The sequence below is a fragment of the Cyrtonyx montezumae genome, unplaced genomic scaffold (genome assembly GCF_038088225.1).
Source record: "Cyrtonyx montezumae isolate F1298 unplaced genomic scaffold, pur_monq_1.0 scaffold_6, whole genome shotgun sequence".
Lineage (NCBI taxonomy): Eukaryota > Metazoa > Chordata > Aves > Galliformes > Odontophoridae > Cyrtonyx > Cyrtonyx montezumae.
Genome location: NW_027072067.1, coordinates 4542029 through 4554849, shown reverse-complemented (window position 1 = coordinate 4554849; position 12821 = coordinate 4542029). Strand labels below are relative to the sequence as shown.

Sequence of the window (12821 nt, the reverse complement as noted above, 5' to 3'; positions counted from 1 at the left end):
TGGAGCAACAGCCAGCTGCCAGGACCCCAGTAACCACAGTTCTGCTGTCCTGCAGGACCTGAGCTCGGGGCTGCCCTCAGGACAGATCTGTCACGACGAGCAGCGGTTGGAGGTGATCTTTGCAGACCTGGCCCGGCACAAGGATGATGCTCAGCAGCGCAGCTGGGCGCTCTACGAGGATGAGAACGTTATCTGCTGCTACCTGGAGGAGCTGCTTCGCATCCTGGTGAGCCAGCTCCCCTCACTGTAGGCACAGCACAGCAGTGCTGCACTGGTGAAGTTCCTGTTTTCTGGCTGTCTCCTTCCTTGCATTGCTGTCAGATTTGGTGTTTCAAAGGGCGGAGGTTTCTTGTGTATCCCTTACTGTTTGTGGGAAGCCTGTGATCCTTCTGCTCCACTCTGCAAAGCTCTTAAGGAATTACAGAACTGTTATTTACGGTGGCTGTGGTATTTCCCATTACTCTTCACCAGTTCCAATGTAAGCAGGACGGATTTATTTTATGTGTAATAAATGCCATTGTCTCTTTAACACACAGCCTCTCTTCTTGCTGTGAGGCCAGCAGGGCAAGGCAGGGGTGGATTGGTACAACCATTTCCTCCTGGTTTAGTGGGGGTCAGAGGGTGGAGGTACAATACTTCTCAATATGGGAAAAGTGGAACTGCCATACGTAAGCTGTTCTCACTGAGATACTGCTCAGGTCATGGGTTTCTAGATGCTTTCAGCCTAAGACATGCTGTATGGCAGAGCATTCCTCACTGTGGCAGTTCTTGAGCTGTTTCTTCATTGTCCTTGGAAGATAGTTGGGCTGGGGCTGCTGAAGCCACCAAGCAGCTGGCCTCCCTGGAGCTGTCTGCAGGAGCCACCTTACTGCTGTGACGTAACACGAGTTGACCTGTCTATTCCTGCTTCCAGACAGATGCAGACCCAGAAGTTTGCAAGAAAATGTGCAAGAAGAATGAATTTGAATCCATCCTGTCCCTGGTGGCGTATTATCAGATGGTAAGGTGGCAGCATGAGTTGCATTTCTCTTCTTTTTGAGGTTTCCCTGAAGGTGCTAAAGAGCAGGTTTATGTGATGAATATATGTTACGTGTTCCCTCTGGATAGGGCAGTTCTGGGAATGCAGTGCAGTTGTAGCATGCCCCTTTTGAGTGCTGGGAAGTGCCGTGTTCTGCATACAAACTGCATGGAAGAGCAGAGAATGCTACAGACTCTGAAGCAGTAGCTAGCAGTGGGAAGGGTAAAGCTTGCTGCTTTTGATAGCTCCATTGAGGAACAAAATCAGCATCTATAATGTGTAGAGGAAGAATTCCTGAGGATGCCTTGGGTAAGCTGACAGGCTGGGACTGCTCCTCTTTTAATTGATGCACTCCAGTGCATTAGTAAATAGCTTTGCTTCGGAAAGTAGGTTGTGAGTAGAAGCCTCGGGAGTGAGGAAGGAAATCATTATTCAGAGGAAGAAGTGGAAGTTTTGCCTTCAGTGCCTGTGCGGTGTTGCTTTGCTCTGCTTCTTCTTGGACCTGGCTGTTGTAGGATGCTGTGGGGGTTGGAGGCTTTTCCCCATCCTGTCCCTGAGTCCCCAGCTACAGCACAACCGGCCTGGTTGCATTCAGCTTTCATTTCTGTGTCTGAACCCAGAGCTCAGCGCTGGGCGCTGTCGTGTATCTGAGAGCAGTGGGCAGCAGGCCACAACCTGCACCAGCCCAGTTCTGAATGGCACCTGGAAAGGACTCCTGTGACACTGCTGAAAAGGCAGTAGAGCTGCTGGGGTTACTGTTACTCTAGGAGGGTCTGCAGCTTTCCCAGCAGCAGGAGCTTCTACCAGGTACGTCTCTCACCTTAGAGTGAGCCTTCATCCAGGGCACCACTTGATCTAATACACTGTTTTTGCAGGAACACAGGGTGCCTCTGAGGCTGCTGCTGCTCAAGTGCTTCGGAGCCATGTGCAACCTGGATGCTGCCATCATCTCCACGCTTGTAAACTCGGTGCTGCCGATGGAGCTGGCGCGGGACATGCAGACTCACACGCAAGGTGAGCTGGGGCCGCTGTCCTCGGGTCACTGGGGACATCTTCCCAGGAGATGGATTACAGTAGCCGTAGTGGCCTGTCACTGCTTGACTGCTCTGTGTGCTCTGGGGACATGGATGCCTGTTCTCACAGTTGCTCGGGTTATTACAGCTGTAAATGGAAAATGCATGGGAGAGGATGTTTCAGTCCAGTGGTGCAAGGCCCTCCAGTTCTTGAACGTGCCACTGGTGATCTGAGTCACTGCTTGGAGAGGTCTTAAAGCGCAATTTGAGCTGTTCCAGTTGGCTTTGTGATGCTGACAGGAGGCACTTACAGATCTCTGCAGCCCCTTACTGGCGATTTTTCTGCACGTTCTGTACCACATCTTGGAGGTGTTTCTTGGTGAAGGATGAGATGTGTGTTGCATCAAAGGAAATTACCTCCTCTCTGCCTGTGTAGCAGGAGGGGTGGTCGTGCTGTTTACAAAGTTGCAGAGCTGCCACAGACCTGCTTTCCTTAGCTCTTTGCCTTCCATACCCAGGCTTTGCTGTCGTGTTCCTCCTGTTTGTGCTCCTGCTGTCTGTGTTCAGAATGACCTGTCCCTACTGTTAACAGAAATGTCCTTCCTGTCCTTTGGGCTGGACGTGTTCAATATCTTCTTCCCAAACAGATACTGGGAATGCATTGTGTCGTTCTAATTGCAGCTCTCAACTGAAGTAGCTGCTGAGTGACCATTTGGATGATGTCAGAATGTGAACGTTTGGAGTCTTGCTGCCTGTCCCCTGATTGCAATCTGTGTAATGCTGGTTTGCTGTGGGTGTTGTGGAGCCTTGGAGAAGCGTAATTTGGTGATGAGACTGTAGGATATTTCTGCTCAGAACAGGGACTGTCATATCCATTGCTTTTGAGCCAAGTAAGCGCCCAAGAAGACAGCCCTGGATGTGCATAATAGATGTCCCTGTCCCCAGCGTGCTGCTGCAGCCTGTGTCAAGCATCTGTGCTGTGGACAGGAGCAATGGGGCTGATCTGGTGCTTGGATAGGGCTGTGGGTTGGGAGCCAAGCCTGCTCCAGGCTTTGTATCACCTTTGCTTTGCAGTGTGGGCATTTAATGGATGGAGTGTGACTGAGAAGCACAGTGCCCATTGGGTTAGCGTGGAAAGGGACTGAGATCATTATGCCTATGTTGGCTTAGCTTTCTCTTTGTGTGAGCACAGCATATCAATTATATCAGTGAGCCTGTCACATTGTTGGTGTTTTTTCCCTGGGTATGCATGAGAAGCCTCTTCTCTACACTACTCTTTTCTGCCTGAGAAGCAAATAGGACTTGGTTAGAACTATGTGCATCTAGGACAGCATTATTCCTGATTTTTGTGCTGCCAAAAATAAACTTTGTTATGCGTCTGTCACTAATTCATAAAGATTGTCTCCAGGTAAAGGTTATCCTGTGCCACGCTGAAGCTGGCTTCAGCCTTCTGCTCTGTCCTGCAAGCTGCCCTCGTGCAGGCGGGGTAGGCTGATCCCAGGTTCTCAGACTGCTTGCCATGCCCCAGCTGGTCACTGCATTGCTGTCCTGGGTGCTTTCCAGGGGCTGCATCATCCCGAGCAGCTCAGCTAACTCAGCCTGTGGAGCATCGAGCTCTGACAGAGGGGACTTCTGCACATCTTTGCTGATCTCCACGTAGCATTTCTGCTGAACCAGACCACGTCTCTGCTTTGGGGACCTAACAGCACCCCAGCAGGCGTGGCTGGAAAGTAGCTCTGCTGCATCCCCTGGACTGGCAGCTGTGATGTCCCTTCTTTCCTTATTTTTTTCTCAAGTGAGATGCTTTTTGCCTTCTGTTCTGTAACACTTAGGCAGTACAGTTAAAGGGTTAAAGGCTGCCCTTCCTTTGCCTACAGGAGCCTCCCAAAGCCACGTCTTGATGCTGTGCTCCCTTCCTCATGCTAAGCTTGCAGCAAGCTCTTGCAAGCATTCCATCTGTGCAGCATGCAGTCCTCCTGGCCTTCCCAGTAGGGCTACAGAGAGGTAACCATCCTTGACCCAGACACGTCTGTCCTTCAGAAGTGGCTTAGGGCATCAGTAGTTCCCTCCTGCCATCCTGGTGCTTACTGCTTCATGTCCCATTGCCAAGTGGCAAGCAGCGCCTTGCGTGAAAACGTGACCTTCAGCACTGGAACGACTTGAGCTTATTTTGGTACTAGGAACTTGGGGAATAGCAGCTGATCCGTGACATGCCATGCACTAGCTAATCCCTTCAGTGGATGGCAGGGGCCAGAGCAATCGGTGCCAGCACAAGGCCGCTGGGGACCGCTGCACAGCTCCTCAGGATCCCTCCTGGCTCGTTACTGAGCAGCCGAGGCCGAAGCTCTGTGCCTGGATGCTGGGTGCCTTTGATGAGAAGGAGCTTTACCCTGGGGCTGAGGCAGGCGTGTTGGCTGCTGGCCAGTTCTGCTGCCAGATGCTTGGGTCTTATTGCTTCTGGATGGCCACTTCTCTCTGATGCGGCTGGCCTGCACATCTATCAGCATTAGAAGAGCTTATAATAAGGCACAGCGAGGCAGAATTAGCCAGAACAATTCCAAAGAAAACAGACGGGGATAATCCACTCTGTAATTGTGACTTTCTCCCCTGTTGCAGCTCAGTGTACGTGCAAGTCAGCTGCCAGGCCCTCTTTACTCGAGTTGTAGACAGCTGTGTCTGTTCCCGGTGCCCTGGCTTTGCCCTGCTGCATTTGGAGGTGGAAAGCAAGGTCTTTGGTGGCCTCTGAGAAATCCCTGTCAGACAGAATAGCAGCCCTTCTACCAGTGTTGAGGGAGCACGGGCTGGTGAGCAAACAGCCACGTCTCTTCTGTCCTTCATGGCCTCTTGAGTGACACCAGTCTGATGTCACAAGTCCCTGTGCTTCAGGAGAGCTGTCTGAATGCTATTTATTCACTTGCTGCCACCGGTGCTGCTCTGGAAGAAGACAAAATGCCATGCTTTGGCTGGCAGTGGCTCTGTTCTTCACGTTAGGGAACTCAGCTTTCTGACTTCTCAGCAACCTCACATCCAGCATCCGTAGCAGTGGAGCCTGCCATCCGCTGCCACAAATGGACATCAGTCCATGGCAGATGGAGCAGGGACATGTGTAACCACCCTCCTCCCCCATCCCGTGTCTAATCAATCTCTTCCTCTGTGTTTGCTACAACCGCATGTTTGGCGCTGGCTTCTGGTTCTCAGATCCATTGTTTCATTGCTCCTCACACAGAGAGAAAAAAGTTTTGTTTGCAAAAGCCTTGTTGAGAACACAGACACAGCAGCTCCCCGTATCTACCTTCTGCCTCACCCTGCCTCTGTTAACCAGCTCCTGGTGCCTGGGATGAAAAAGTGAAGAGGTCTTGTAATGAACAGTTAGGAAAACAGCCCAGCAGACGTGGAACGTGTCCATGGTGGTGCCTGGAAGCAGCTCTGCCTGTCAGCTCTGGCTGCACAGGTACCCATTGCTGCTGTCAGATCCTTTTCCTATGACAGCGAGCTTTGGCATCTCTGACACCTTATAGCTGTGAGCTCCTTAGATAAGAATGAATTAGATGTAAGTGACTCAGTGTCCTCCCTCTCTGTTTAACAGGAGCTGACAGCGGTTTCCAGCTTTCCTTTGCTGCCACACTGTCTAGGCTGCTCTCATACAAACTCATAATCTTGTATAGTTTATATATGTTTTATAGGCTGAGCCCCAGATGATATGTTTTCACCCAAGTGTTTGCTGCTTCAAAGCTCAGGCATCTTGTGGAGCTTTGACAAAGTCTGCGTGCTCTTTGGTTATAGAGCCTCTGCTGTTGGAGATGGATTCTCAGGGTTATTGGGCTGAAATGATTCTCTAGCATTTCTTCCCTTGTGCTAAGAGGAAATCTGCAAGCTGCCAATTGCTGCAAGTCCTTTGGCCAACTCCAGGAGCATTAGGAATGATGAAGGCACCAGCCTGAGTGGTCAAAATCAAATTGAGCTTGCTAGTGCTTAGAAACGGATTGATTTGTGCACTGAGAGGTCTTTCTGGGTTGGAGGGGGAACTGGGACCAGGGAAGCATCGTGCATGGAAGGGACCTTTTTCTTCAGCTTCACTGCTCTGGGCAGAGGCTGCATTTTATTATCACACGGATCACATTCTGCGATTTTTGTTTCCCTGCAAATATCTACTGAGGTGCATCCAATGTATATTCCGTTCAGGGAAGGCAGCAGCTGTGGAATATTCACTTGGAGCTGCTGCCAGCACCATTGGCATTGGACCAGTGGGATGTGTTGGTGGTGGAGGTGCGTGTGGCCTGGGCAGTGGGCAGGGGCACAGCCAGAGCCCTGAGCAGGTCTCTGGTCTCCCCAGAGACTTTCCATCTCCCCAGCAGAGCTGAGGTAGCAGAAGTGGAGCAGAGCAGAGGTGGTAATGAGCAGCACGGCGCTCTGGGGGCGGTGGTGGTTGGAACAGGCAGCACTTCAAGGTGGCCAGATGGATGCTTTTTCTGGGTTCAGTAGTTGCATAACTATGGGCTGTGTCCTGGGACTGTGCAGGGGAGGTTTTTAATTATTCACGTGGAGTTTGCCCACATCCTCCGAATTGGAGGGGGGAAAAAAATGGAGAATTTTGTTGTGATGATTTCTGAAATTAATCTAGAAATGCACGGTGCAGAAAGCGTGTGCTTAAACAGGGGAAAGCACCCTCAGAGTTCAGTAAATACAAAGAGCAGTACAATTGATGTGAGATGTCTGTATTAAATATGTGACTTACCAGCTGGGGGGTGGTGCACCACACCCTCAGAAGAATCAGGAGCTCTGGGTTTCTCTTGCAGATCATCAGAAGATGTGCTACTCTGCCCTGGTGCTGGCAATGATATTCTCCATGGGGGAGCCCCTTCCATATCATCATTATGGTAAGAGCAGCCTGTGCGTGTGTCAGAGCTGGTGGTGGGACATCTGGGGGTGGAGCTTTTGGGGGACAGCTTGGGGCAAGCTCAGTGTCAGCAAGGTAAGAGTAGGCTCTCCTTTTCACTGCTGGTGTCTCCCTGCTGGAAACACTGAGCTGAGATGCCAGATTTTCAGAATGAGCAGCACAAATCTGGCTTGGAGCAGGAGAGGACTGATGCCATGCTGCAGAAGCAGCAGTTTGCCCAGCACTATGGCTCAGCAACATACTTCTCCAAATATTTTGTTTTACTGGTGCCCTGCACTACAGCACTCGCCTCTTATTTGCCTCAGACATATTCTTTCTGATGCTGACTCCAGGTCACTCCGTGAGTATCCACTAAATCCATCAGCTGCACAGTGTGGCCTCTCCCTCGTAATGAGGTGGCACAGCCCTGTGAATTTCAAACTCTCTGTGAGAGTGGGCATGACGAGGAGTATCGCAGTCAAGAGAGGAGTGCAGACAGTGCTCCAGATCTGCCTGTTTTACACTTAATTTCATTTCAGCCTTCAGCTAGAAAGTGCTCTCTGCATGCTGCTTCCCCGGCCGTGCTGCGTTCCCAATATTTGGGAAGCTATGGGTTTGGTTTTCCTAGAAATGCAGTGAAGATTTTTATTATTATCTCCTCAGCAGCTTCACCTTAACACTCCAGTAACCACGTACAAGGTTTAAGCTGGTGCAGCAGGGACTGAGGAGCGAGTCTCCACATCTCCTGGTTTTCTCTCCTCGTATAACCCTGGCAATTATTTCCAGCAGGTGGACTTATTTGCATGAGCTCCTGAGCTTTCTTAATAGCTAAATTGAAAAATGGGTTATTACTAATGATCTGGATGATTACTCTTTTTTTTTTTTTAAATAGATGGATTAGACCAGTGGTCAAGAATACAAATCTCTTCCTACCTGAAGCCTTCATTGGTGGCAGTGGTGCTGGAACAGCCACTTGGCATTCTATTTACTCAAATGATTAAAAAAAAAAAGCAAGTGGGAAATGAACATTCAGCATTTGTCTGAACTGTGGGTAACTCTCTGAGTCATTTGTCTCCTGCACAAAAGCATTTGTTAATTTCCTGGTGGCTAATGCTGGCACTCTAGTAGTGGCTTTAAGCCTAAAAGTGTGGAGAAGTGGCTCACGTGGTCCCCTGTTGCTTGGTGTACTTTCCCAGTGATGTAAGTGCCATCTTTATCCTTCTGCAGAACATCTCAACTCTCAGTTTGTGCAGTTCTTGCTGGATGTGATTGAGGACGGGCTGCCCTCAGATACCACTGACCAACTCCCTGACTTATTCATCAACGTCCTTCTGGCCTTCAATCTCCACATTCCAGGTTGGTTAGGTGCCTCAGCAGGATATCAGTGGTCTGGGGTAGTGAGGGGATGAAGAGTGGGGATACAGAATCTCACTGGGACTTGACAGTGTTGCGATAACCTGTGCAGCTCCCTCAGCCTCTGGCAGCACACTGTGTTTCTACAAGGGCTTTTATCTGTTTAAATACTGTACAAAACTCTAGAGAGGAAGTCAGCCTGAGTGCCCATGTCCAACCAGCTGACCTTCTGGAGCACAGCAGCCATGAAGTCCAGCGGATTTCTGTGTGTACATGCAAGCTGGTTGAGCCAGAGCAACTGCTGGGCTGCAGGACACGTATATGGCAAACTTGTAGGCACAGCTAATTTGGAAGGGAGCATGCTTCAGTGGGCATTCCTCGGTATCCATCCAGAAAGAAAGTGTTTTGCTTTATGAAGGTCTTTACAAACCTTTTGCTTACCCAGCTGCACTTCTTGAACCCTACTCAACGCTCACATGTTGGAGTTGAAACTATTATCCTTAGCCTGAGCTGCACTCTCTCCAACTTTCCCTCACTGTCAATCCTCCCTCCTCTGCTGAGCTCCTTAACAGACAAAGCCTCCAGTCCCCAGAGAAGGACATTTGCCCATTCCTTGTGGGGCTGACTGGGAGCTTCAAAGCTTGTTGGAAGACTGGAAAGTAGTGCCAGGTCCTGCCTCTTGTTAACCTTGAGTGAGTCTGCCAAACCTCCTATTGCTCCAACTGTGTTTAATTATTTACTGCTGTTTTGCTTCATGACCTCATCTGCAGCTTTGTGGAGAAAGGGGAGGATAAATCAGCAGGACATGTCCAGTAATTTACTGATTATGAGTTGCACTTCATTAAAATTTGTCTGAAAGTTTCTAATTTCATGTGAAAGTTGATTGCACAGAGGCTGATTAAGTACAGACTCTGCTGCTTTCATTCATTACACTTCTGCAGTTACCCATAGGGTTCCTGTACGCAACAACTGGGCAATAATGTGTGACAGGCAGTGTGTTTCTGGGGGATCATTGCCTGCCTGGGGGGTAGCTGGGAGAGTGATTTGTTCTCTGTTGCTAAGGACCTGTTAAATGATGTTCACATTGCTTATCAGTGGGTTGACTCGTTACTTCTCTGCCTGCAAGATTCATTTATTGCGCAGAGTCGTTTCAAAAACTCTGCTAAAACATGTTCATAGAGTCATAGGAAGGCTTAGGTTGGAGGGGACCTTAAAGATCTCCCACTTCCAACCCCTGCCACGGACAGGGTTGCCAACCACAAGATCCGTTGCCTAGGGTCCATCCAGCCTGGCCTTGAGTGCCCCCAGGGGTGAAACCCTGAAACCTTTCCTAGCCCTGATGGGCTGCATCCCGCAGCTCCCCAGAGCGATGCTGTGAAGTAGGAGCCCTGCTGCTTTCCTTTTTTGTTTTGTGACTGTTGCCTTCAGCAAACAAAGGGACGTGCTGAGCAGGTTTCTTCCCTAGTTCCAGAACACAGCGTGATCATGACAACAATAAGCAAGCACTCCAATGTCAAGACTTTCACAGAGAAGCTGCTGCTGCTGCTGAACAGGGGAGGTGAGTGCAGCACTGTCACCTGCCTGGCAGGGGGTGCAGCTCCTGGGAGTGGTGCTGGATAAGAGCTGGGGGTGCCAGGGCTGCTGTTGGCTCAGGCTGACTGCTGCTCGGAGTGAAGCTTCCTGTGTTTCAGACTCTCCAGCAGAGGGTTAGCTTTCTGCCTGCTCCAGGCATGGAGTGAAATCCGCTGTATTGCGTAGAGCTTGTGCACAGCAGATTGTTAGAAAGCTGGAGATGGCTGCAGGCAGAGCAGTGCCAGGTATTTCTGCCTGTGCTGCATGCCACTATTGTGCTTTCTGATACCTTCTGGAGCACAGGGGGCTCTGCTGCTTCAGATTTGTTTTGTTGATTTGCTGGTAAATAACTCACCCAGTGATGCTTGCAGCTCGTCATACTCAAGCTTCTGAGTTCTCTTTGGGGTTGCAAATCAGTTTCCATGCTATACCAGTTTGAGGGCAGCCTGCATTTCAGTGCTTTTCTGTCTGGCCCTGTCCTAAAGCCTTTGTTTAGCTTTTTCCGTACGAGATTTCCTTACTTTGAGGAGTAGGAGGACCACAACCAAAGGAAGATGCTTCTCTTGTGCCCATCTCCTGCAGTACCCCATAGCCTTCTGTGGTCTGCAAGACCATGTTTTGGTAGAAAACAGGGTACAGTGGGTAATTTCAACTTGGAGGTGTTTTCTTCTGTTGCTTCCAGAACAGTCCTAGCCTGGTCTCCATGGTGAAAGCTTATTTCTGATGCAGGCTCTGGTGGGCTTTTCAGAAGGGTCGTTGGACCAGACTTAATAAACCAGGGAGAAAATGAGTGGTGGCTGTAGAGCAAGGAGGGGAAGTAATGTGCTAATGAGCTTTCACCTGGGATGTTAGGTGAAACATAAACAATGATTAATGCTAATGCTAATGAGTTTGGTCTCAGCTTGGCGCCCTGCAGAGCTGCCATCCTGATTACACGGCTTTGTGCAGGGCACTAGGGACTGCTGGCACAAAAGCTAGCCATGGGCAGGGAGCAACTGGCTGAGGTGGAGGCAGCCCCCTCCCCAAAACCTGTGGGGAACAATGCAGGGGTTGGCACCGAAGATGGAGGAGGTGGGCAGCAGGAAGTGTGTGGCTTACCACGATCTCTCTGCCTTCCCCAGATGATCCAGTTTGTATCTTCAAGCATCAGCCTCAGCCACCACACTCGGTGCTGAAGTTCCTGCAGGACATCTTTGCCAGCAAGGACACAGCCAGCATCTTCTACCACACAGACATGATGGTCCTGATAGACATCCTGGTGCGGCAGATTGCTGATCTGTCCCCTGGAGATAAGGTGCTCACACAAAGCCACGGGCACTGAGAAGGGGAGCATTGGTGTTTGTGGGGCTTGGTGGTGGAGTCCTAGGGTGGGCAGAACATTTCTGAGTGCTGAAATCTGTCTGAGGGGCTTGAGGAGGAATTTGTCCTGCCTGGCACATGGCAGTAGGAAGGTGTTTGAAGGAAGGTCTGCCAGGCTTTGCTGGGCACAGGGTCCTTTGGGTAGAGGGCCCCTCTGTGAGTAGCAGAAGGAGGGACCTCCTGTGTTTTATTAGTGCTAAAGGCAGGGCATGTGCTTCTGTTTGAGAGTAGATCAAGAGCATTATTGAGGTGCTGTGGGAAAAGCACAGTTCTCCATAGCTAATGATGAGTCCTCCAGAAAAGCAGTGCATCTCTGGCTGGTCGTGCAGCAGCAGCTGCTCCTGTGCTCATGCTGTAATGGAGGCTGGCACTCTTGTTTATCTCATTTTGAATCTTTCATTGTGCCCTGTTTTTTCTCCCCTCCCACTTGGCAGCTGAGGATGGAGTATCTGTCTCTGATGCACGCCATCATCCGCTCCACACCGTATCTGCAGCACCAGCACCGCCTCTCTGACCTGCAGGGCATCCTGCAGCGCATCCTGGGGGAGGAGGAGGAGGAGCAGCAGTGCCAGATGGACAAACTGATCATCCTGGAGATCTATAAGGAGTTCCCAGAAATCTCCCCTGGTACCAGCTAACCGCGCCTCGGACTCGAGTTTGAACCACTTGGATCAAAGACGTCTCTTGTTGACACTTTCTCCCCGTTCCCTTCCAGTACAGCTCATACCTTATCCTCCTGTGTGCGAGGCCTAAGGTTTGGACAGCGCTCACTGGCCCTGTAGGAGTGTCAGAGGGGTGCCCTGGGGCCTGGTGCTCCAGGGGGGGCAGGGCTGGGTGCCGGTGCTTGGTTTGCTCCTTGAGCAGGAGGCACTTAGCCAGAGGAAGGGCAGAGCCCAGAGGGACTCAGCAGCCAGGTGGGGTGCGTTTAGCTGCGCTGGTGTCCCAAGGTCCCGAAGCGAAAGGCCTTTGCCTTAGAGCATCACTTTCTTTCCCATGTGCATCTCTCCCTGCAGTGACCAAGTGGAGTCCGTTGGTGCTTGGAAGAAGCTTTTGTAACATCTGTTTTGTTTCTGCTGCTCGTGCCAATGCGCTGCAGCACTGCCTTGGGAGCGCCTCGCCTGCGAGCCCGGCCCTCCCTGCTGGCCTGCAGCTAACGCTTGGGGCAGCACTGCGCCTGGGGTCCTAGAGCTCTTAGTGCAGCAGCCGCTTTGTTCAGCCCGCTTTCCGTAGTGACATTTAGACCTGAGTATCTTGCACACTGCAGCAGCCCAGAACTGTGACCCCTGCGTGCTGCTGTTAGGAGCCTTTGGCGTGGCTGCGGCACAACCCAGTGCCCCACGCAGCCACACTGCTGCTTGCTGCCTCCGCAGCAGCACTGCCCCGGGCACAGGGGGCTGCATGTGGGCAGTGCTCTGTTCATAATGCCTGTGGGTTTCTTGCCTTGAGCTTCGCCGTAGCTCTGCTCGCTGCCCTCCTGTCCGTGAGGCAGCGTGCGCCTGGTGTCCAGTGGCTGTTTGTGACCATGCACGAGTGTGGGGAACCCCTATTTATATCTCCTCTAGGTTTCTAGCCAACAGGACTAACCTGTATCCCTGTTACAGATAGTCACACACTAACGTGGGTCCCTTAG

The 12821-nt window shown here is 51.0% G+C and overlaps 1 protein-coding gene across 2 annotated transcripts in view; it reads left to right on the top strand.

Moving 5' to 3' along the window:
• The window catches only part of NCKIPSD (NCK interacting protein with SH3 domain), a 30880-nt gene extending 18585 nt beyond the window's left edge, over positions 1-12295 (top strand). The window contains exons 6-13 of one of the 2 annotated variants that reach the window (XM_065749803.1): positions 56-226; positions 914-1000; positions 1894-2032; positions 6828-6908; positions 8135-8263; positions 9726-9818; positions 10954-11126; positions 11626-12295. In XM_065749803.1, the coding sequence (XP_065605875.1) occupies positions 56-226; positions 914-1000; positions 1894-2032; positions 6828-6908; positions 8135-8263; positions 9726-9818; positions 10954-11126; positions 11626-11829 (1077 nt within the window). In that variant the 3' untranslated portion in view covers positions 11830-12295. The remainder of the gene's footprint in view (positions 1-55; positions 227-913; positions 1001-1893; positions 2033-6827; positions 6909-8134; positions 8264-9725; positions 9819-10953; positions 11127-11625) is intronic. The other variant, XM_065749804.1, reaches the window with a different exon arrangement.
• The last annotated feature ends 526 nt before the right edge of the window (positions 12296-12821 follow it).